The 24,089-nt window shown below is 41.9% G+C and overlaps 1 protein-coding gene across 1 annotated transcript in view; it reads left to right on the top strand.

Moving 5' to 3' along the window:
• LOC126483639 (uncharacterized) overlaps positions 1 to 24,089 on the top strand; it is a 230,129-nt gene that overhangs the window by 184,544 nt on the left and 21,496 nt on the right. Inside the window, exons 3-4 of the mRNA XM_050106694.1 lie at positions 20,642 to 20,700; positions 20,918 to 21,074. Of these exons, the coding sequence (XP_049962651.1) occupies positions 20,642 to 20,700; positions 20,918 to 21,074 (216 nt within the window). The remainder of the gene's footprint in view (positions 1 to 20,641; positions 20,701 to 20,917; positions 21,075 to 24,089) is intronic.

Genomic DNA, 24,089 nt, shown 5'->3' with positions numbered 1-24,089 from the left:
CAAATACAGCATTAGTAGTGTGCTGTGTGATGTAGTTACGTGTATTAAATACCACACATTACGTTTCAAAGCAGTATGAAATGGAACAAGCATGTAAGGATTGTAGTAGGGCATGCGAATGCTCGACTTCGGTTTGTTGAGAGTTTTGGAAAAGTGAGGTTCATCTGTAAAAGAAACAACATACAGAACACTAGTGCGACCCATTCGTGAGTACTACTTGAGTTTTTGGGATACCCACGAAGTCGGATTAAAGCAAGATGTTGAAGCAATTCAGAGGCATGCTGCTATATTTGTCCGGAAGGTTCGATCGACACACAAGTATTACAGAGATGCTTCGTGACCTCAAGTGGGAATCCCTAAAACAGATAGGGCGAAGAATTTTGAGTCACGAGCGGTGCCGTAGCACGAGTGCTGCAGTTTTCAGACTCTCTGCACATTCCGCCACCCCCCTCCCTCCTCCCCGAGCGTCAGCCACGTTGTGTGAATGTGAAGATGGTGAAACTGTGAACGTGCTGCATTTAAGTGGCATTGCAGTCACTTTGAATACGACTTGATTTTATGTTTCACATTTCAGAACAACATAGATCACAAACAGAACAAATTATATTCAATTATTTTTGGCACACTGAAGACATGATACAATATTTGTTTGGTAGAAGCTTTAGGCATACGAACAAACTCAAACAATTTCATAGATTTTCACTCACATATTGCCACTTAATCGTGACTTATTTTGTTTCAAAATCGAAAACAGGTCTTTCACACAGATGTTGTTCAAATTATAGTCCTTTTGTAACCTCATTAAGGAGGCGGTGAAACTCTACCTGACGAATGAGTGTAGACATCTTGGACAGTTCTAACGCAAAAGGATTTGTCTTTAAAACTGGATTCACACTGCAGATAGATCAGCTATATCTGCACATACAAAGGGGCACTTTCAACTGAAATGGCAGATAATCTCTACAACAGCTCGAAGAGAAACGTAAGGTTGGCAGTGTCCTCAAAACGTTTAGAAAACTAGCCTTGTAGTTCTTTCAAGACCACAGTAAATTGTTCAAACATCTTTTTCTTTACGGCCAGTGTGCCTAGAGAAATGGGCAGTGATTTTTGCTGGAATTTTACCGTTCCACAATTAGATTTTCTTTTGAAATTTATCCTCATCAGATCAGAAAAAATTAGAAATAATTTTCTCTCACCTTCAAGGTCTTACTGAGGGGAGTGTGCGGTCAAGTCCACTTAAAATGCGGCATCTGCAGTCTATTCCTGATGTTCCAATTTTCGTTCCTTCACCCGTTTTTTCGTCATAGATTCAACAATAGCGAGTTTAAAATCGAAAAATCATCCTAGGTAAGCCTCATGATTTCACGAACTTTGCAGTAATTCCTGTTCATACCATTAATTTCTTCGTCTGAATGCCTGCAAAATTCGCGACTTCGATCGTTGTAATTGTATGCTCTTTCATTGTCAACTAAATCTTTACATTCTTTCTGCATGGTGTTGTAATATCGTTTCATAGCGATTTTGCAGTCCCCATTCGTTATCTGACTGCATAATAGACATTGAGAGTTCCCATCCCTTCTTTTTTCATCCCCATTCATTTGTAAAGGATAGTGACAATAAATCACTAGACTGCCTCTTTTTGGGCTGCAAACAGCCGCTGGACCTGTGAACGTCCTTCATACCACGAACAAATAGCGAAGTGTAGACAGCGCTGTCACCACGATTCTGCAGAACTGATGAGAATTGTGCCGATCGAAAAGTGCCACACAACAGTACGAAATTAAATGTCGCGCTGCACAGAGTATTTCCGGAAGGAACGTGCATAGCCGAGACAGGCCGAGCCGTGGCCCGCACGCGGCTCACACACTCTATCCGCGTGAAATTTGGGACGCCGCGGCCGGCCCTGCCATAGTGCCATCCTCGGACCCGTGAATTGACGTAGGCTGGCTGTCCACTGGATGCGGAAGTATGCGACAGTTGTGCGTCACGTTATCGCTCGACAACACCGCGTCCTTTGCTCACGATGTCGTCTGACTAAACAGAGTAATCGGTCTTTTAGCGAGTGAGGCTGCAATGCATCTCTCCGACTTACTTTTTATGTGGTATATGCAATGGACGTACCAGGACTTGCTAGACTGCACTAAGGTGCAGCAACACACTTGCCAAAAATTTATAACTGTCTTTGCTTTGTGAGGGCTTTATATGAAAAAAGGAAAACTTCTTATTTTCAATTTCAGGTAGTTTCTCCATCTAACTTACCTTCTGAATCACATTTTTTGCACTGGCGCTTGAAACTTGTCTTACATTGTAGATTTTGCTTGGGTTTCAGGTTGTGACTCCTGTGTCTGAATAGCATCTGTATAATCTCCATTACTGGTAAACTGCTCTGCGGCAGGTTTCATTCAAGTCAGCCTGATATTTACGTATCTTCATCAAAAATAGTGCTTTACGTTTCATAATTAATGATTCTTTGAGTGGTGTTTGGATTTTTGGTGTCCGTCAGGAAGATCATCTGAGTGGTGGAGGCCACAGTTTAGATATATTCGCGTCTTTGCCAGCTTTATTACCGTTATATTTTTCTTTTTCTCCCCGAAATCAATCCCGTAGACTTCATCTCTTCTGCAACTGCAACAAAATGATAACACCATTTTGATGTCTATTGTATTGTATGTATTTATTGTATGTTAACCGGGGGCCTAGAAACGACGGAGAGGCTCCGTCCCCGCCGCAGCCGCAGTGGTCCACAACCCCACAACGACTACCGCAGTCCACTTCTCCCCTCCGCCGCCCCACACTGAACCAGTCTTTCAGGGTTATCTGATTTCTATTACTTATGGATACAATCTGTGATTCCTTTTATAGGTATCTCGCAACCGGTTCGTCATTCAAATCTTTGGTTTAATCATTTCGACTGTCCAAAGTTACAATTGGGAGGGCCGTACACAAAACTTGTCGTTTGGTATGGGAAGTTTTACACAATTAGCAAATGCCATTTCCACTATCGGTGCTCAAGAGAAAATTTCGGTACAAATGGAAATTTCCTAATTGTATCGGGGTTGTTTCGACGGAAAACATCTTAACCCCTTGCTGTACCGTTTACCCCGACGAAATTCGTACGCAAGTGACTGCAGAGGACGCGGGCCAGCGTGATGGGCAAGACAATTTTTTTTTTACAACAAAACACTTCTGGCATTCTGCTGTCTAGAAATAAATGTAATTAAACATAAACTTGTTAGATTCTTTCAGAAGTGCTCCAAGAAAGTACTTGGCAATGAAGCTGCACCCGCATATTCCTCAGCAGGTTTGGCATGTGACCCTAGCACGCCCCAATACCTGCTTTAGTTAATTTTTACTTAGGGTAGTTTACCGGACAGGGGAAGAGAACTCGACTGACTACACTTCCTCCTTGACGTCAGCAAGTACTGTTACCGTAATAATACTCTAAATTTAACAAAAACCTCTTTTTTAGGGATGTGGAACAAACTAGGGAGAATCATAAAAAGACACTAGAGTAAAGAAAATCAGCTGTCTCCTCTAATTCCATTGCTCCCACCTCCTATAGCTTGCAGGTAAAGATCCTTCTGTGATACTGAGGCCTTTTTTTGGCCCCACGAACAACTTCACGCTTGCACCAGGCTGACTTGCTTCTCGCATTCTGTCACCGGGTCGCGCGTTTGGCTCGTGAAGTTCAAACTAGTTTGAAGCTTGTGCATGGTCGCGCGCGACAATGCACTACAACAGACGATCGCTTCGCTCACAGTAGTAGAGCTCCCATTCCTCTGCACGTGATTGGTTTACCAGCGCACGTGCAGAAACGTACGACGCTTTGTCGCAAGTTTACGCACCCAGTGGACATTAGGCCTTACATAGCCAGTTATTAGGAAACTACAATTTAACGTGAACTCCGGTCCACGGTTGTATTCAGTATTCTTCATGTTAACAGTTGTCGCCGCAGCTGAAAGAAATAAACGAGACTAAAATCCTTCGGCTGGTAGGGGTTCTAACCCCATGCCTTTGGATCCATAACTTTGCAGTTTACTCCTGAGGTACCAAACCACATATGTATAGTACAAATGCGTTGCAGGTGTTAGCGTTTTATTCATAACTAAAAGAGCTAGTTTCCGAATTGTGGAGTTCCTTTGCCTGTGGAGAGCGGCGGACTGCTAGGTGGGCTGTTTTCGACGTCGCGCTGAGGGCGTATTTTGCGCGAGGGCGGCTGCAGCCACCGGGGCGCTGTCCCGGGCAGCGGCCAGGCAGACGCCGGCGTCGGCGTCGCAAAAACTGAGCGCCGGGCCGCGCCGCGCCAGTGCTCCGAGCTGCCCGCCCGCCTGCCGACGCTTTTTGCCGAGCGCCCCCGCTGCTCCATTCTTCTCCTAGCTTTTTGCGCCGCACAGAGCAGCTAAGTACCTGACGTGGCCAACAGAGGTAGAGAATTGTCTTTGCAGGTAGGCATCCAGCGCCTGGGGAAGACACTGCCAGGACCGGAGTGACGCGCTACAAAATTTGTCACCGAGCAAGAATAAACATAAAACTTTAAACAGCATTTCCTGCCAATGGGAAAAAAATGTACAATAAAATGAGATTAGAGAGCTTACACTGCCAGACAACAAATGTGAAGCACCCAGTACTCGTACACACAGTGTGTGTAATGACTGAGCACAGTTGTGTTGTGGCCAGGCATGGTGGGGCATACAAGCGGTGCGAATAGTGTCAGGTGTCTAGCGACCACTGAAGCGCACGGAGATGGCTTACTAATGTGAGAAGGTGTTATCAGCTCCTGACAGAGTTTGAAAGGGCCCTCATAATGTCGCCATTAGGTCGGCTGGTCGAATCGTGCAATATCCAGATTTGTGGGGTACTCGGGCGTGACGCTGGCTCAATGTTGGACTATGCGGGAACTTAAGGTTCCGGTCGACTACGTCTGCCCAAGTCTTAACACCTTCACATCCACGCCTGCCATCCGAGAACAGGTTACTGACTCCATGAAACATTCTATGTTATCCCGCGGCCTTGCTCGGAGACTGGCGGCAGCTGTATTAGGCTGTCGTTAACACAACAACACAAACTACTGCGTTTGGAGTGATCCCCAACAAGCATGGACTGCCGCTTAATCGCAATTCTGCATGATTATAGCCGCGACCTGGGGAATGTTTTAGAGGGGCACAGCGGTGTTACTCCTGGCATCATGACGTTGGGAGCCATCGGGTAAGACTTATGGTCACGGCTGGTAGCGATGGAGGGAAATCTGACTGCACAACGGTACGTCACGGACATCCTGTATCCCCATGTGTTGCTTCTCATGCGACTGTACCGTGTTGCCATTTTTCAGCAAGACTTATGGCTCGTTCAAATGTGTGTGAAATCTTATGGGACTTAACTGCTAAGGTCATCAGTCCCTAAGCTTACACACTACTTAACCTAAACTATCCTAAGGACAAACACACAAACACCCCAGGACTCCAACCTCCGCCGGGACCAGCTGCACAGTCCAGGACTGCAGCGCCTGAGACCGCTCGGCTAATCCCGCACGGCATATGGCTCGTGTCTCCATGAACTGTCTGCGTGATGTCCAGGTATTCTGCAAGCCAGAAAGATGCCCAGATCTGACCCCGATATAAGATGTGCGTGCTCACTAGGACATCATCTCTGTCCCAGTGCCAGTACCATGAATATCAAGGAAGAGTTACAGGCCAGCTTGCCTCAGGAGAGGATGTAACGGCTTTGATACCGTTCCCAACCCAAGCATTTCAAGTATCCAAGGTAGATGCGGTGCAACATCGTACTTACATGTGTGCTCATACTGCCAATTTCATTGCAATTTTGACTCTATTTTGTAATTACTGAAATACTATCTCACACCCTCTCAACCCGTGAAGTTTAATTTCGATTCCTTATCCCTTCCTCCTGCATGCTTAACTTTTTTGGCAGGCAAATTATTTAAAAAGGCAATTAAAAGTATCTGTTAAGCAATACGTTCTGTACAATGAAGTATTACTTAGATAACATAGTTAAGTGGCTGGCAAAAAAAGTAACAAAAATATAAGTGGTCGTGGTGGTTGGGTGGTGGCCATCGTGGTAATGATGATGATGATGATGATGATGATGATGATGATAAAACGGCTATTGTTTCACGTACCATTTTCACTCTGTTGGTTTTTTTCCCGAAGCTATGCGGTGTATAAGCTAAGACTTTATCCTGTTTCTGAACTCAGTATCTGACTCGTTATAGAAGGCTGCTGACGCGTTTTTTCAGTGCGGTACATAAAATGAAAGCCAATGACGTCGCTATGGTCGTCATGTCAGCTGATAGTGTGAGTAGTGTTACATTATGAACTAGTTGCATTATTGAATAACTTATGTACAAAGCAGTTTTGTACGCTAGGGATACACCACATGAGATACTGCTTTCTTAGACGGAGTGGCTTTATATTTGGGATGATCGGAGGCTCCAATCTTCATCCGGCCTTCCTGATTTAGGTTTTCCGTAGTTTTCCTAAATTATTTCAGACAAATGTTGGGGTGGTTCTTCCTGTAAGGCAACAACCGACTGCCTATCTCATCCTTGCCAAACTAGACCCTGAAGTACATAAATGTCTATGTATACCAATTACTACGTTTTAGTTGTTCTTAAATTGTAATACCTCGTTGCGTCCAGTGTCCTTGTAAAAGCAGTTTACGGTTGACAACTGCTGCTACTACTACACTACAGATAAGCGGCAAGGAGTGTTATTCTTATGTCGTCGTCATGATTGCTGTGGTCGATGCCCACGCACTAGCAATAACCAAAGACCCGTAGAATCTACCAACAGACATCCACATTGGTAATAGCAACTGGGACGGGCGTCGTTTCAGTAAGGGGTTCGTAGTACGACTGCTAGCGCCGTGTCGATAATGTGTGCTGCTGTACACGTAGTTTTCGGGTTTATTGACGTTGCTTAACTTAACTTCCAAGATGTACGCTATTCGGTTTAGCTGTGTTTGCAACATGTGTGAAGGGAAAAAAACAAACAGAGAATGCAGCAAGAGAGACTTTGGACTGCAGGGTAAGAAAACGTTTCTCTCTAATCCACGGGCTCCCAAACTTTTTCTCTGGCGGAACCATTTGGGAACCCTAGTACATTCATGGAACACCTTGTTTATTTTGAAAGTTGATAAAATTTTTAAAACGTGAAAAAAACTTTTATTATTCTATGATTACTTCAATTTTACATAGTTACTAATCATACAGAAATCGTAATAAATTTTAACACTTAGTTCCGTCAAAATGTCGGAAAAATCCATGTTATTAATAGTTTTCGCGGAGCACTTAACATATTTTAGGATTGTGGTAAGGAAGGCGAATAGTCGACTTCGGTTGTTGGAAGACAAAGGAGACAATATATATGGCGCTAGTGCGACCTGTTCTTGATTTCCGCTGAATGTTTGGGATCCGTGGCGAGTCGGGTTAAAGGAAGATACCGAAGCAACTGAGAGACGGGCTGCTAGATTTGTTTTGGGAGGTTCGAACAACACGCAAGTATTACAGGCATGTTTCGGGAATTCCTTGAGGGAACGCGACGTTCTTTTCGGGGAGCACTTGAGAAAATTTAGAGGATTGGCATTTGTGGCTGACTGCAGAACGATTGAAGTGCTTGCAACGAATGTTGTGCATAAGGACCACGGAGATGAGATGCGAGAAATTAGGGTGCATACGGAGGCATATAGACGGTCGTTTTTCCCTCGCTCTGTTTGAGAATGGAACCGGAAAGGAAATGACTAGTAGAAGTACGGGGTGTCGTCCGCCATGCGCCGTATGGTCGATCACAGAGTATCGATGTACAGTGGTGGAAATATTTATTGCATCACCTCTTAAAATTAACAATTTTTGTTACAATCATTGAATAACTGAGCCAAACTTGCCTGATTTCTCTTGATTTCTATCAGAAATGAGTATATACAATACTTTTTGCAATTTGTTTTTAATCTTAATTTTTGTTTCTATAAAAATGTTTTTTTTATATAATTTAACACTGTCCTGAAAAATGAGTGTAAGTGGATATGTCACCTATTCTGTTTGCTATTCTGAAATATGAATACTAATGTTGAAAGAAACACTGCATATTAATATTGTGACATAACACTGATGGATTTTAGTGTTTGTATTGCCTCATATGAACACACTGTTGCATTTAATACTTTGTTGCTCCACCACCCGCCTTAATCACCGCTTGGCATCGTGAAGGCATTGAAAGAATTAACTTTTTGATGTACTTCTCATTCAGTTCATGAAACCACACACGCACAAGGGTCTCCAACAGCTCACGTTTATTCCGTGGCTTCCTTTTGGTGATAGAATTTCCCATAACCTTCCAACAGTTCTCAATAGGATTGAGATCAGGGCTGTTTCAAGGCCACTCCAATACTCGAACCCCATTCTGTCGAAGGAAAGATTTTACCTGAAATGTAGAAGTACGTGATAATTAATCAAGAAAGTAATCTGCTTCGTGTTTGGTACAAATATTAGTCATAGGACTCACCTTCAAAGCTCTATGGCAAGGAACGGATTTATTCTGAAAAATGCAATTGGAAACATCTCCAAACTGGTCTCTAATGGTTGGCATAAGCTTCATTTCAAGTATGCTTATGTAGACATCTGCGTTGACAGTGCTATTGATGAAGTCCAGATGACCTATTCCGTGACTGGAAATGCACCACCAGACTATCTGCCCTTGTGGGTGTTTGACTGTATGTGTTATGCATGATGGCAAAAATACTTCACCTTTTCTTCGATGTACGAACACTTTTCCATTTGGGCCATGCAGATTAAATTTGGACTCGTCTGAAAAGATTACTTTGTTCCACATCTCTGGTGTGCATGTCGCATGTGCCTTTGCCCATTTTAGTCGCTGTTGTCGCATTATCTTGGTCAATAAAGGCTTCCTTCTAGGACGACGGGCTGAGAGCCCAGCCTCCAGTAGTCTACTTCTTACAGTTCTACTGGTTACTGAGATGTCACACATTTCTTCCCAGTCTCGTTTTAGTTCAGTTGATGACAGGCGACGATCGTTAAGCGAAAGCCTTTTCAATACCCTGTCCTGTTTGGCAGTAGAAGCCCTTTTCCGTCCTCTTCCTTTCTCACAATCAACATTTCCTTTTTCCCTGCATTTCTTCAGTAAACTCGAAATCGTAGACTCATTAAATCCTGTCTTAGAGGCTATCTCTCTGGTGCTGAGACCAACAGACGAATAAGCAAGTATAGCAGCTTTCTTTTCTGGCATTAATTCAGCTGAACTGCCCATCTTCTCACTGCAAAGTCTCAACTCAAAATAGCAGTATAAACACTGGTTTGATTGTAAAACCAAACGGCAGCAACAAAGAGTTGCGTGTTGTTGGAAAACATGCGTGAAGAAGTCAGATTAGTAAGGCAACAATATGTCAACAAAGTGTAGCAACAATGGGACTGGTATAACTTGAAGCAAACTGCTGCAAAAAACAAAAAAGACGACGTAATTCATGGTGATGCAATAAATATTTCCACCACTGTAGATGTAGATGTTTCCAGCGGAACACCAGTGTTCCGCGGACACAGTTTGAGAACGCTGCTTTAGCCGACTCTAAATAGAACAGATTTGTGTAGTGTTCTTGGAAGTATTTATACGAGGGGTAATTATAATGTAATAAAAATGAAGTAATATAATTAATATTTTGTTTGTTTGCAGGCACCTGACCGCATTTCTGATGCCCATTGAAATCCTGGCGCCAAGTGCCGTAGCACGCCACACGAGTAGTCAAGCGTGGTGACAGGGAGGGCATCAGCCCATCCTTTACCATACATTGCCAAATACAAATGAACATGCGGGGTAAGGACAGGAAAAAGAATGTAGGTCGCCTTCTGCTATCTCGTTTTGGCAGCTACCGGAGATTCGTTCACACTGCATGTGTTCTTGCTTGCGGCAGTTAAAGAGAGGAGAGGGATGTTTTTTTCACCTCAAACTTTTGTGGTCGGAAGTATCGTGCTCTGAAAGTATCACTCTTTCGAATTCCCGCAATTGTCTTCCATTACAACGCATGAGTTTGAAATTTGGCAGAAAGGTGCTTACAACCTTCCCCTCTAAAGGCGCAAAAGCGTGGCCGTCTGCGACTTCGCCCCCAGGCTCGGCGACGCTGCCATCAGCAAAGTGTCGACATACGCGAAAAAAGGCCAGAGCTGAGAAGTTCATATGGCGTGTAAGGCGGGTTACTATCACATTGGCACCAAATTTCACCATAATTCTGCCCAGCGCCGCTGTCGGCGCATCATACGATGGGAAACTGGTCTACTACCTACATTTCACCCTTCTTTTCATGCTTCTGCGAAGGAGGTCAAAACAGAATCGACCAGCATTGAAATTACTGTTTTTCATGGGTGGGTGAGGAAAGCCTTTCAGACACACCGCCGCTCGGAATTGACATGAAAAGGCTCAGGAGGTGGCGTAAAAGGCATTAAGAAACCACACCTTTCCTTGGGGCGTTGATTCCCATGCATCTAGCGGTCGAAAACGACAGTTCGCAGTGCAGTGAACAACAGGGCGGCGGTCTCGACCACATTAGACACTGCTGACAGCCCCCCCTCCCCCTCCCCAAAATGACGATTCAACGGTACTCTACGGGACGAAACCAGTCTCAGGACTGAAGACCACGACAACAACAACAATGCAGGGTGGAACCACTAGAGACCGTTCAAAATCATTCGACGAAATTTCAACGTGGTCTGAAGCAGAAAAGAATGCTGATGCTTTCCCAGCCGTCTTGTTGTGTGATGACGGAGGGGTGCAGCTTTGACATTTGAATCAATAGAAGGGCGTAGAGTTCCTCTAAAAGTCATCAGTTTGAAAACACCCTCGGTGCCACCCACGCACCGTTGTTGAGCACGTTAAAAATTTTCCTGTCAGACTTCGACACCCAAAGCCAAGTGGTGCCCCTAGCTGCTCCAGCCCTGAGGACAGGCAACCCCTTCGACACCCCTTAGGCGAGAAATATAAGGAATAAACACCCCAAGAAAGGGTTAGTTTCATTGACTCCCTTCATGTCCTTTCCAAATTCCTTTTCGTTTCGATTGTGAGTGGTAGTGTGTCTGAAATGTCTTCCAGAGTCACCTATAAGAAAACAATGATTTCAACGTTTGTATCTGACCTCCATCACAGAGGCGTCAAAAGAAGTGGAGAAATGTGGATAAGGAGGAGGTGTAACGATCTTCCATTGTGTGACATGTCAATGATGGCGTTCGGCAGAATTATGGTGAAATTTGGTGCCAACGTGTCATCGTTAACCACCTTAAACCTCACATAAACTTCTGAGCTGAGCCGTATTTCTCGCATTTGTCGACATCTTGCTGTTTGAGCATATTTGAGCATGAGGGGATGTTGCAGACCGTCACGCTTTTGCTACATTACAGAGGAAGGTTGTAGAAACCTTTGAGCCAAACTTCAAACTCATGCATAGAAATAGGAGACAATTAAGTGACTTTGAAGAAGAGATACTTTTTTGCGCTGTGTATTCCTAATTAACAAACACACCATTTACAAGTGGATAGATTACAGGTGACGAGTAAGGGAACTTCTTAATATGTAATAGAATTGCACAGTAGAGAAGTCAGTTATCCAAAATTTATCTTCCACATAATAGTCACACTTGATTTGATTTAAACACGTGTCAGTTAATACTTCAGGACGTACTTATAAACTGCCATGAGCTGTGTGTGTCATAATACAAGAGAAAGTGGTACTGCAGACTAATATGTGAACGTTAGTAATTGTAATTCCATGAAACTGCAAGCAGAAGAATTAGAAGATGGGAAATCAATAGAGTTAGTGTAAAATTATCACATAAGCACTACGAACCAGTACAAAGTGTCACATGATGCTGATAGCTGGAGAGTTCCAGAAGAATTGAACATTCACATCATTAAAATCCATCCAGTTTCCTATCTGTCCAATCTTCTTCCTGAAGACCCCTGGAATTCATTGCATTCACTGAGTCCGTCTTCTACGTAGTCTTCCGCATTTCCTTTTTGGCCATCAGTTGCAGGACACAACCATACCAGATCAATATTTTTCTACCTTTAGCATAAAAAATAGTGTCTTTTTCTCCCATAATTTCTCATATTCTGTCATTTCTGATGTGTTGTAGTCTGGAGATGCAACAAGATCTTTACGAAAAAGCCATCTCGAAGGACATCAGTTTATTTTTCTCCTTTATTAGCTCTCATATTTCAGTGCCATATTTGGTGATAGGCCTACTCTCTATGACTTACATGTGCAGCAAGACCTTTGTTCACTTCGTAATTTTGTCATTCCATAGCAAGGAGTTAAGTTAGCCAGTTACTTTTTCTCCTTGCCCACCTTGTTCAGGTTTGTTCGTGATGTCTTGTGTGCTTATTCCATTTTGAGAAAAGTGACTCCCATGTACTTAAATACACAGACTTTCAAACAATGGAAAATCCAGGATGGAATGTAACGATATTATGAAAAGGAAAGTTGCTACACACCATATAGCGGAGTTGCTGAGTCACAGGTTACCGATACCAATATTTTGCACTGCTACCTCCAACCCACTCAGGAAGAAAGAAATATATTGTAAAAATGATATAGATATTCATACAGCCATATGAATAAAATGCATATGATCTGCATCATTTTGTTTTTGGATCTTGCTGCATGTTGTGGTACTGTGGCCTAGAGACTTCAGTGTTTACCAGGACTGCACACATGTAGTTGCAAACAAACAAAATCTTATTAGGTAACTTTATTTTTTGACCATATTATTGAAACTCTCCCTACCCTTTGTTTCTAACTATCGAAAAAGTGGATATGGATTTTGCAAATGTTGCCAGACTGTTAGAACAGTAGTGCAGTTGTATGTATGAATGGTATCTTGATCATGCCAAGCATTCACAATCTCTTTGCAAGACTTATTTTTATAAAATCAAGAAATTGGAAGTGTAATGATTAAGTTACACCAGTGAAAGAACGCCAAGTGATAAGGGCAATACAGCTAATGTTATAGCGGCTGTAACACACAGTCCACATGTCAGTGTGAGATAGTGTGAACGTGTAAGTGGGATCATCTTATTAAGTTTTCTGCAAATACTGTGTTCCAACACATTTCATCTGTTCCACAAACCACTGTCAGCTTCATGGCTGTGCTTTTCAAAATTGGTTACAGTTCTCCAAATGGCATACACAAAAACTGAAAAGTGATTTGGCAATTCTGTGCAAGATTTTTGTTTAAGAATGAAGCATTGTTTACAAAGAATGGGAAAATCAATTTTCACAGTATACACTATTTGTCAGTTGTGAATCCATACTGACTGAGAGAAATGTATAACGGGCAACTTGGTCTGTCAAGGGGCATGGTACGGGATTTTCAAGAATCACAAAAATGGACCTCATTTTATTGAGGAGACTCTCAATAGCTGCAAGTTTGTACATTAATGAGCCAAAAGATTATACCCTAACTAACCTAAGGACATCACATACATCCATGACCAAGGCATGATTCGAACCTATGACCGTAGCGGTTGCGGGGTTCCAGACTGTAGCGCCTAGAACCGCTCGGCCACCACGGCCGGCTCTGTGCCAAATCTAATGACAGAGTACAATACTGGTACAGGTACAAGTGCTTTGGAGTACACCACTCAAAGGCCATTGTTGAACATGGAGCTACACATCACATGATCAATGTCTTCCTGCATTGATCCAATGACATCGTTAGTTATAATTATAGTGGGCACAACACCATTGAGTTTTCACTGTGGATCAATAGAAACAAGTTGCCTGTCGAAAAAAACTTGTTACACCAGGTTGATGGTTGGGTCCTTACATGCCATCATCCAGGTAAAATACTACATGAAACGTAAACCGAACCACAGATGCAGACCCGTGAGGGCAGTATTATGCTATGACCGAGTGAGGTGGCGCAGTGGTTAGCACACTGGACTCGCATTCGGGAGGATGACGGTTCAATCCCGCGTCCGGCCATCCTGATTTAGGTTTTCCGTTATTTCCCTAAATCGCTCCAAGCAAATGCAGGATGGTTCCTTTGAAAGGGCACGGCCGACTTCCTTTCCTATCCTTCTCTAATCCGATGAGACTGATGACCTTGCAGTTTGGTCTCTTCCCCCAAACAACCTAACCTAACCTAAGTATTATGCTATGGGTACCCTGAGTTGTGCTTCCATGGTATCTGTGGCAGTAACTGAAGTCATCATGACAGCTGTGAACTACAGGAACATTATTGCGGACCATCAGCATTGCTTCATGCTTGAAATCCCCCTACAGCAATGACTACTTCCAGCAGGATAACTTTCAGTATTGCAATGTCAGAATATGCTACAGTGGTAAGAGAGGCATTGTAGTGAACTCACATTGATGTCTTGGCCAGCAAGTATGCCTGATCTGTACCTGCTGGAACACATATCGGGTACCAGCTGTGTGGCCATCCCATAATTTTTTGGAATTGCTTGACCTGTGCATAGACATCTGGTGTCACATACTTCTGGAATCCTGTCAAGACATAGTAGAATCCATGCCAAGCAGAATCTCTACTGTGCTGAAAAAGTGAAACAAAACGCAATTAAACAGGTGGTCATACTGTTTAGGCTAATTGGTGTATATACACAGAAGAGCCAAAGAAACTGGTACACATGCCTAATATTGTGTAGGACCACTGCGAGCATGCAGAAGTACCGCAACACGATGTGGTATGGACTCGACTAATGTCTGAAGCAGTGCTGGAGGGACATGAATCCTTAGGACTGTCCATAAATCCGTAAGAGTACGAGGGGATGGAGATCTCTTGCGAACAGCGCGTTGCAAGGCATCCCAAATATGCTCAATGTTCATGTTTGGGGAGATTGACAGCAAGCGGAAGTGTTTAAACTCAGAGGAGTGTTCCTGGTACCACTCCGTAGCAATTCTAGACGTGTGGGCTGTCTCTTTGTCGTACTGCAATTGCCCAAGTCCATTGGAATGCACATTGGACATGAATCTATGCAGGTGGTCAGACAGGATGCTTATCTATGTGTCACCTGTCACAGTGGTATCTAGATATATCGGATCTCCTATCACTCCAATTGTACACACCCACACCATTACAGAGCCTCCACCAGCTTGAACAGTCAGCTGCTGACGTGCAGGGTCCATGAATTCATGAGGTTGTCTCCATACTCGTACATGTCCATCCGCACAATACAGTTTGAAACGAGACTTGTCTGACCAGGCAACATGTTTCCAGTCATCAACAGTCCAATGTCGGTGTTGATGGGTCCAGGTGAAGCATAAAGCTTTGTGTCGTGCAGTCATCAAGGGTATACGAGTGGGCTTTCAGCTCCGAAAGCCCATACCGATGTTGTTCCGTTGAACGGTTCGCATGCTGACGCTTGTTGATGGCCCAGCATTGCAATCTCCAGCAATTTGTGGAAGGGTTGCACTTGTGTCAGGTTGAACGGTTCTTCAGTTGTTGTTGGTCCCATTCTTGGAGGATCTTTTTCCGGCTGCAGTATTGTGGTGATCTAATGTTTCACCAGATTCGTGATATTCACGGTGCACTTGTGAAATCGCTATCTTGGAGATGCGGTGTCCCATCGCTCATGCGCCGACTATAACCCCTCGTTCAAACTCATTTAAATCTTGATAACCTGCCATTGTAGCAGCAGTAACCAATCTACCAACTGCGCCAGACACTTGTAGTCTAATATAGGCGTTGCCGACTGCAACGCCGTATTCTGCCTGTTTTTGAATACGCTTGCCTATACCAATTTCTTTAGTGCTTCGGTTAATTGCTAACAGGTATGCTGCCACAGATGTTGGAAGACATCCCACTTGAAATATTAATGTAGCACTGATGTGACTGACGTCTTGCCCATTGTACACTTAAAATTGCTGAGCTAAATAGAACGTTTGGAGACCGTTGAATGGGTCATTTGGGAAACATGAAATGGCGTGCATGCTCACCAGCTTAACAGCTCTGGACTACTAAAGCAAAAGGTCTAAAAGGAAACACATGCTTGTCCTGCAATTCCAGATGAAATTCTGCATGTAGTATTGCCTGCTTGCATTGCTGTGTAGTATGTATCGGTGCTCAAGGTCAAAATTTTCAGCATTTAATGTGGCAGTCATAATACGAGGGTCGAGGGTCATTCAAATAAGCTTTATTGATGAGTCTCTCTCTCTCTCTCTCTCTCTCTCTCTCTCTCTCTCTCTCTCTATATATATATATATATATATATATATATATATATAAACAAAGATGATGTGACTTACCAAATGAAAGTGCTGGCAGGTCGACAGACACACAAACAAACAAAACAAACACAAACATACACACAAAATTCAAGCTTTCGCAACAAACTGTTGCCTCATCAGGAAAGAGGGAAGGAGAGGGAAAAGACGAAAGGATGTGGGTTTTAAGGGAGAGGGTAAGGAGTCATTCCAATCCCGGGAGCGGAAAGACTTACCTTAGGGGGAAAAAAGGACGGGTATACACTCGCGCGCACACACACACATATCCATCCACACATGTGTGGATATATATATATATATATATATATATGTGTGTGTGTATGTGTGTGTGTGTGTGTGTGTGTGTGTGTGTGTGTGCGAGTGCAATCGTTGGTTGCGAAAGCTAGAATTTTGTGTGTTTGTTTGTGTGTCTATCGACCTGCCAGCGCTTATGTTTGGTAAGTCTCATCATCTTTGTTGAATGTTTCCCTCATATATATATATATATATATATATATATATATATATATATATATATATATATATATATATATATACAAAGATGATGTGACTTACCAAATGAAAGTGCTGGCATGTCGACAGACCTTAGGGGGAAAAAAGGACGGGAATACACTCGCGCGCGCACACACACACATATCCATCCACACATATACAGACACCTCTAGCTTGTGTCTGTATATGTGTGGATGGATATGTGTGTGTGTGTGTGTGTGTGTGTGTGTGCGAGTGTATTCCCGTCCTTTTTTCCCCCTAAGGTAAGTCTTTCCGCTCCCGGGATTGGAATGACTCCTTACCCTCTCCCTTAAAACCCACATCCTCTCGTCTTTCGCGCTTCTTCCCTCTTTCCTGATGATTCAACAGTTTGTTGCGAAAGCTTGAATTTTGTGTGTATGTTTGTGTTTGTTTGTGTGTCTGTCGACCTGCCAGCACTTTCATTTGGTAAGTCACATCATCTTTGTTTTTAGATATATTTTTCCTACTTGGAATGTTTCCCTCTATTATAATCATATATATATATATATATATATATATATATATATATATATATATATATATACACACACACACACACACACAAACACCAAGAAGAAATGCAGATGATAAACAGGTATTGATTGGACAAATATATTATACTAGAACTGACATGTGATTACATTTTCACGCAATTTAGGTGCATAGATCCTGAGAAATCAGTACCCAGAACAACCACGCCTAGGCATTGAGTCAAAGAGAGCTTGGATGGCATGTACAGATACAGCTGCCCATGCAGCTTCAACAGGATACCACAGTTCATCAAGAGTAGTTACTGGCGTATCGTGATGAGCCAGTTGCTCGGCCACCATTGATCAGACATTTTCGGTTGGTGAGAGATCTGGAGAAAGTGCTGGCCAGGGCAGCAGTTGAACATTTTCTGTATCCAGAAAGGCCCGTACAGGATCTGCAACATGCGGCCGTGCATTAGCCTGCTGAAATGTAGGGTTTTGCAGGGATCAAATGTAGGGTAGAGCCACGCGTCGTAACACATCTGAAATTTAGCGCCCACTGTTCAAAGTGCCGTCAATGCGAACAAGAGGTGACCGAGATGTGTAACCAATGGCACCCCATACCATCAAGCCAGGTGATATGCCAGTATGGCGATGACGAATACACGCTTCCAATGTGCGTTCACCGCTGTGTCGCCAAACACGGATGCGACCATCATGATGCTGTAAACAGAACCTGGATTCATCTGAAAAAATGGCGTTTTGCTATTCGTGCACCCAGGTTCATCGTTGAGTACACCATTGCAGGCGCTCCTGTCTGTGGTGCAGCGTCAAGGGTAACCGCAGCCATGGTCTCCGAGCTGATCGTCCATGCTGCTGCAAATGTCGTCGAACTGTTCGTGCAAATGGTTGTTGTCTTGCAAACGTCCCCATCTGTTGACTCAGGGATCGAGACGTGACTACACGATCTGTTACAGCCATGTGGATAAGATGCCTGTCATCTCGACTGCTAGTTATACGAGGCCGTTGGGATCCAGCACGGCGTTCCGTATTACCCTCCTGAACCCACCGATTCCATATTCTGCTAATAGTCATTGGATCTTGACCAACGCGAGCAGCAATGCCACGATAAGATAAATGGCAATCGTGATAGGCTACAATACGACCTTTATCAAAGTCAGAAATGTGATGGTACGCATTTCTCCTCCTTACATGAGGCATCACAACATTGTTTCACCAAGAAACACCGGTCAACTGCTGTTTATGTATGAGAAATCGGTTGGAAACTTTCCTGATGTCAGCACGTTGTAGGTGTCGCCACCGGCTCCAATCTTGTGTGAATGCTCTGAAAAGCTAATCATTTGCATATCACATCATCTTCTTCCTGTCAGTTAAATTTTGCGTCTGTAGGACGTCATCTTCATGGTGTAGCAATTTTAATGGCCAGTAGTATTCAAGCGTATCCACTAAAATTATGTGGACACTTTCATACACATCTTCACCTATCATGCAGTCTCAACAAAAGTAATGTGACTGTAGCCTTCCACAAGGTCACACACTGTTTGAATATTGTTTTAAGTGACTCTAATTAAGAAATGGTATTTTCTACTTTCTCACGACCATGTCTATACTTCTGGGATCAATCTAATACTTCAGTTTTGCTTAGAGTAACATCATCAAATTGTGTTGGGAATCTGTTCAAATGTCACTTGATTTCACCCGTGCACTGGTGAGAAAATGAATAATTAAATGTTTCACAACTGACACTAGTACATACTGTTCACTCAGTGATACTGAAATGGCATACCTGAGTGTCAGCTATGGGTGTGCCTATTCCATCTCCATTCATGCGCGAGTAATTCCTCTCGTCACTAAGAGAATGAAATGAAAAAAGTTCACGTTTATATTTAAGTGAGCCTTACAATAAGCATATGAACCAAACCTAAGTTAGATTACATCTGGTTTAGTGATTTAGAAAGTCTGTAATTCTATGTGTGGAATGGGCAAGGCATGTCGTGTCGGTACCGCGTACTTGCAGCTATTTAGAAAACAAAACATGGACTCACATTAGTGTGCCCTCTTCTCCTGACAGTGCTACGATGGTCTGAGATGCTGTTTTGTTGCTGCTGCTATTATTATTATTATTATTATTTTAATCAAGATCCACATGTCATATAATTGAAATCCTTCCTGAAAGTTTTTTACAATGCCACAGAAAAAGTGCACACTTCCATTGAAAAAAGTCAATCACATAATATGACAGTTGTAAAGAGTAAAGCTACTCGGTTAGTTCAGAAAATTCTCCTCATCATCTCTGCTAGAATGTAGTAAAAACCACAACCCAATATATTTACTTCTTGAGGATGTGTTTGGAGTGGCCTGTCTTTGCTGCTGCACCTTGTGCATTTCAAGTTGAGAACTTCATCTACTGTACAGTAGAATTCTAGAATTCATTGTTCTTTATATTTATTACATAATGGGACAGAGTGAATTTTTTACCTGTTAAATAAATTTTTAGTTATTTCACGTCTTGGCTTGAGCTGCTTAAGCATTTTACACTTAAAGTTGGGATTATTTATTGACAAATTAAGTTTCAGCATTTTTGCAATGTTATAGCATCATAAGTAATTATAAGCAGACAGTGCAAGAACCATAAATGTTAAAGCACTTCCAAAACTTTCGTAATAGTTGACAGAAGTACATCATAACATCCATCACTGTAAGTTTGAAGACTTACATACATGCAAATTGTAATATGGTGGCTAACTTGGTATTTGTATAAGAGAGGAGTTGTGATGTAACTACCGAAAGAGAATAATCTTGCTGACAGCATATCCATTCTGATCTTTTGCTTTCCTTGCTAGTTAATTTTGTTTGTTTATTGATAAACATTGTATGTTGCAAAACAATTGTAACCAAAGGATTATACGTATCTTATTAGCTGTTCCGCCTGTACAATGTAAAACGATTTATACGCTGCGTAGATGATATGGAACATATCTGGTGTTTCAGATGCACTGTTCAAAGATTCAAAATAGATATACATGCAATTTCATAATTATACAGTGAGTCAGTCTCAGTTGCAAAGTTATTTTTATTACAAACAATGCTTTTCACCAGGTTAAGGCATTTTGCGATTTACGGAAGGGTTTCAAAGCTATGCATGAAATGAGCTCTGCAACTTCATAGTTTGGTTTCACTAATGGCTCGTGAGAACTACTCTTTGGATTGTAGCATATTTCATTACTTCTCAAGCTTCCACATTGTGGTTATTATTTATTAATCATATGTGACAAAAACTGTAGTTTATTGGTTAGTCCTGCCATTGTTATTTTTGTCAAATTGTGAATGGCCTATTTGTGATAACAAATTAATGTTTTAGTTTTCTTTTCATTTCAGTAAACAAGCCATATTTGATGGGAAGAAACCAATCAGAGGTGGCATTCCTTTTGTATTTCGTAAGTATCATTGTTACAAGGTTAAAACAATTTCTACATTAGATAGAAACTCTTGACTCCAGTATCTCTGAAAGAGTGATGGATTTTGCAGCAAGTTATTGATTCTGTTAAATTTCTTTATTTTACCTAGCTACTACTCTGTAAATGAAACTGAGATTAATAGAGTAAAGCTTATCTCGTAAGTTCTTATGTTTCAGAATTTTGTCTCTATTCACAGCTCAGTTTGGACAGTGGACCTTCGGCCCCCAGCATGGGTTTGCACGTATTGTTCGGTGGAATTTAGAAAAGGCACCAGAAAGGCTGCCAAGTGGAGACGTGGAAGCCATCTTCTCCATTATGGACAGTGAATTCACTCGGTCTATGTGGAACTACCCGTGAGTGAAATTTTGGTCTCAAAATTTATTGTTGTGAGTTCTGCATAGAAAGATTGCCTGGAAACTAATTTCCAGTGAAATTATGTCCCACAAATAATTGTTTCCACTTTTACGGCAGTGCATTGAGAACATACTACAATAATGTGAGCATGCTGTGGAGTTGTGGATCTGGAAGTGCATCTGCATCCATTCTCTGCAAACCACTATGATGTGCATGGTAGAGGGTATGTCCTGGAATACTACTTATTAGGGTTTCTTCTTGTTCCACTCACATATGGACCACAAGGAGGAGGACTGCCTAAATGCCTCTCCTCCTGCAGTCCTAAAATCTGATCTATATTAACTACTTTATTGAGATAAATACTATCATACCCTCAAAAACTGGAATTTTTCAGAGCTATCCACACACTGTAGTTGAGACGGCATAAGATGATCCCTGGCAGCTTTCAGCACTGTTGCTTGCCTTCAGCTGTGAAGTGCAAACAGCTGCAGGTCATAACAATAGCTGTCTGCAGAGGTGTCACAACACTGAAGTATTCCCATAGAGATATTCACGTCGTGTTACATTATTGGTTGAGGTAGGTGCGCAAAGCTGTTGCACCCAACCCACTGCAACGGTCAGGAAACTTACACTGACTCAACTATAGGAGTGGTAATTAGTCCAAATCTTAAACTTCAACTTTAACTATTTCAAAAGTGAGGAGAGAAGTGTCAGTGCAAAGAGGTGGGGAATATATAAAAACGAGAATACTTGACCAGTCATGATCCAAATCCCGGAGTAGTAAATCACAGTAATGTGGGCTGCTTAACCATAGGGAAAGTAACATGCAAAGTTAGCTGAGATGTTGAGGAATATGATATGATGGACAATGAGTAGATGCCTGATGGGGGTAGGGTTCCCCACGTCTCCAAAGAAAGTAAGAAATATGCTGTGATATGCAAGAAATATGGTGATGTAGACGGGGAGGACCATGACAGTAGGAGGAAGAAATCTGTAGAAACATGTGCCTTGTGTACTCGTAAGTGAAGCTTCCAACTTTGAAACTAGCCAAGCTTAGACACTTCTACCATTCTAATGGGACACTCAGAAAACTTTAAAGACAACAAAAAGATTTCATTATGCTATAGGAAAATTTAGAGTGTGACCATTTCACACCATGACTGACTGAGACAGTATGATGATCAAAAAGAAAACTATCTGCTCTTTTATTTATTCATAGTGCCTGGTTTTGATTAGACCATCTAAACACTGAGATGTCCTTCAGGAGGGTTAGCCTTGGCAGATTTGATGAAATAGCGCTTTAAAGTGGTTACAGCTTGGTCTGGAGAAGGTTCAGGTGAATCCAGTCACCAGGAGTAAGAAAAAAGTAAATGAGGTGGTATCAAGCTTAGTTATTAATGCAGAAGTAAATAGAACTCGTAAGTTGAAAAGTCAATTGTATCATCTGGATGAAGGCTAACCCTAAACTTTTGTGTGCTTTATCTTTTCCATGCACTAGGACCTATAATGGTACATAATTATGTTGCTCCAATACATTTCCTAATATTATCTATCCATTTTAAGTCCAGCCAAGAATTCCCTTGGTCCACCTACCATCTCCTCACGTGTACACTCCATCCCCATTTCATTTTCATTGCTATTGTACTTATATCTGCCACTCTAGTCTGTTACCATGTTGTCTTTTTCTTTGTTTTCCGGATGATCTAAGTAATTTCTGACATGTATCTCTCTCACTGTTTATTGAGCAACTACAATATTTGAATGGTTTTTACATTAAAATTGCATGTCTGTAGTCACAAGTCACAAATTGTGCTACACTGTAGGTTGTGGAAGCTTAGCATTGAAACCCCTTTTTAGTTTAGGCTAATTCCATGTCAGTTCGACAAAGAAAAGTATCGTTTTCAACTTGATCATCTCATCTCAGTTTGGGGTATGCAATGCTCCTTATAAGAAACGGAAAACCACAAATTTGCAGAGGTATATGACAATCATGAAGAAAGTTATAGGTAAGCTAAGCTCGGAAATGACGTGAAATTTACGCATCGGTCTCAATATCAATGACTATTGTAATAGTTATAACCCATATACAACAATTAATCTTACATCATTGCAAATCTGATGAGTAGAGCTCTGCTTCCATGTGCAAAATGTTGGATTTCTATGAATTTTTACTTGCAGTGTCCTTTATTTTGACCTTTGACCACTGAATATCTCAAAATACACCACCTTCAGTTTATTTTTTTTTTCCTCCAGTATGTTACTGTGAATATGATATCATCTTACCCAAAAATTATTTTATTTACATTGTTACACATCAAAATGCAGTAAAGCAGCACATAAATATGAAATACAAATAATTGAAAAGTAAAATTCATAACTTACGTTGTACAAAAATATGTTCCACATCATTGTAGGGTTGTTACAAATCATTTACAGTGTAGCTTCAATGAAAATGCAGTAAAAATTGGTTACAACTTATTTCAAGTCTTCAGTTAAATTGTTAATGTTCATGAGATCTTATGCAAGGAGAATATGTCTTTCCATTTGGCGTCTCTGGATCCATCTTGTGAGAATTTCACGTTATTTGATAACACAAATGTTTGGTTTGGCAGGAAACATAAATGATGAGCGTGGCCCATGTGACTGTAAGAAGCCAGCTTGTAGCTCATCTGCTTCTTTACAAGTTATTATGACATATGCAACCCACCAATGAGTATCATATGGGGCAACAAATCTGTATATGTCTGTTAGCAGCATATAATTCACTGAAGGAAACTTGTATACCACCTGCATCTGAACTTTCCTCAAAATCTTTTGCATTTGTGCGTGACCTCCTTCTCTAAACAGTTTGCAAAAATTACAATGTTGACTTGAAATCCATTTTTTATGAACTACTACCAAATACTACTTCATAGCACATGTATAGTGCAGTTTGGGAAAACAAGCCGCATCCAGGAAACAAGCTACTGATATTTGGTTAAATAAGTCTCTCTGTCAGGTAAAAACAAGAAATG

The sequence above is a fragment of the Schistocerca serialis genome, chromosome 6 (assembly GCF_023864345.2).
Source record: "Schistocerca serialis cubense isolate TAMUIC-IGC-003099 chromosome 6, iqSchSeri2.2, whole genome shotgun sequence".
Classification (NCBI taxonomy): Eukaryota; Metazoa; Arthropoda; class Insecta; order Orthoptera; family Acrididae; genus Schistocerca; species Schistocerca serialis.
Note: the sequence above shows the minus strand (reverse complement) of the source record. Positions and strands in the feature narration are given on the sequence as shown.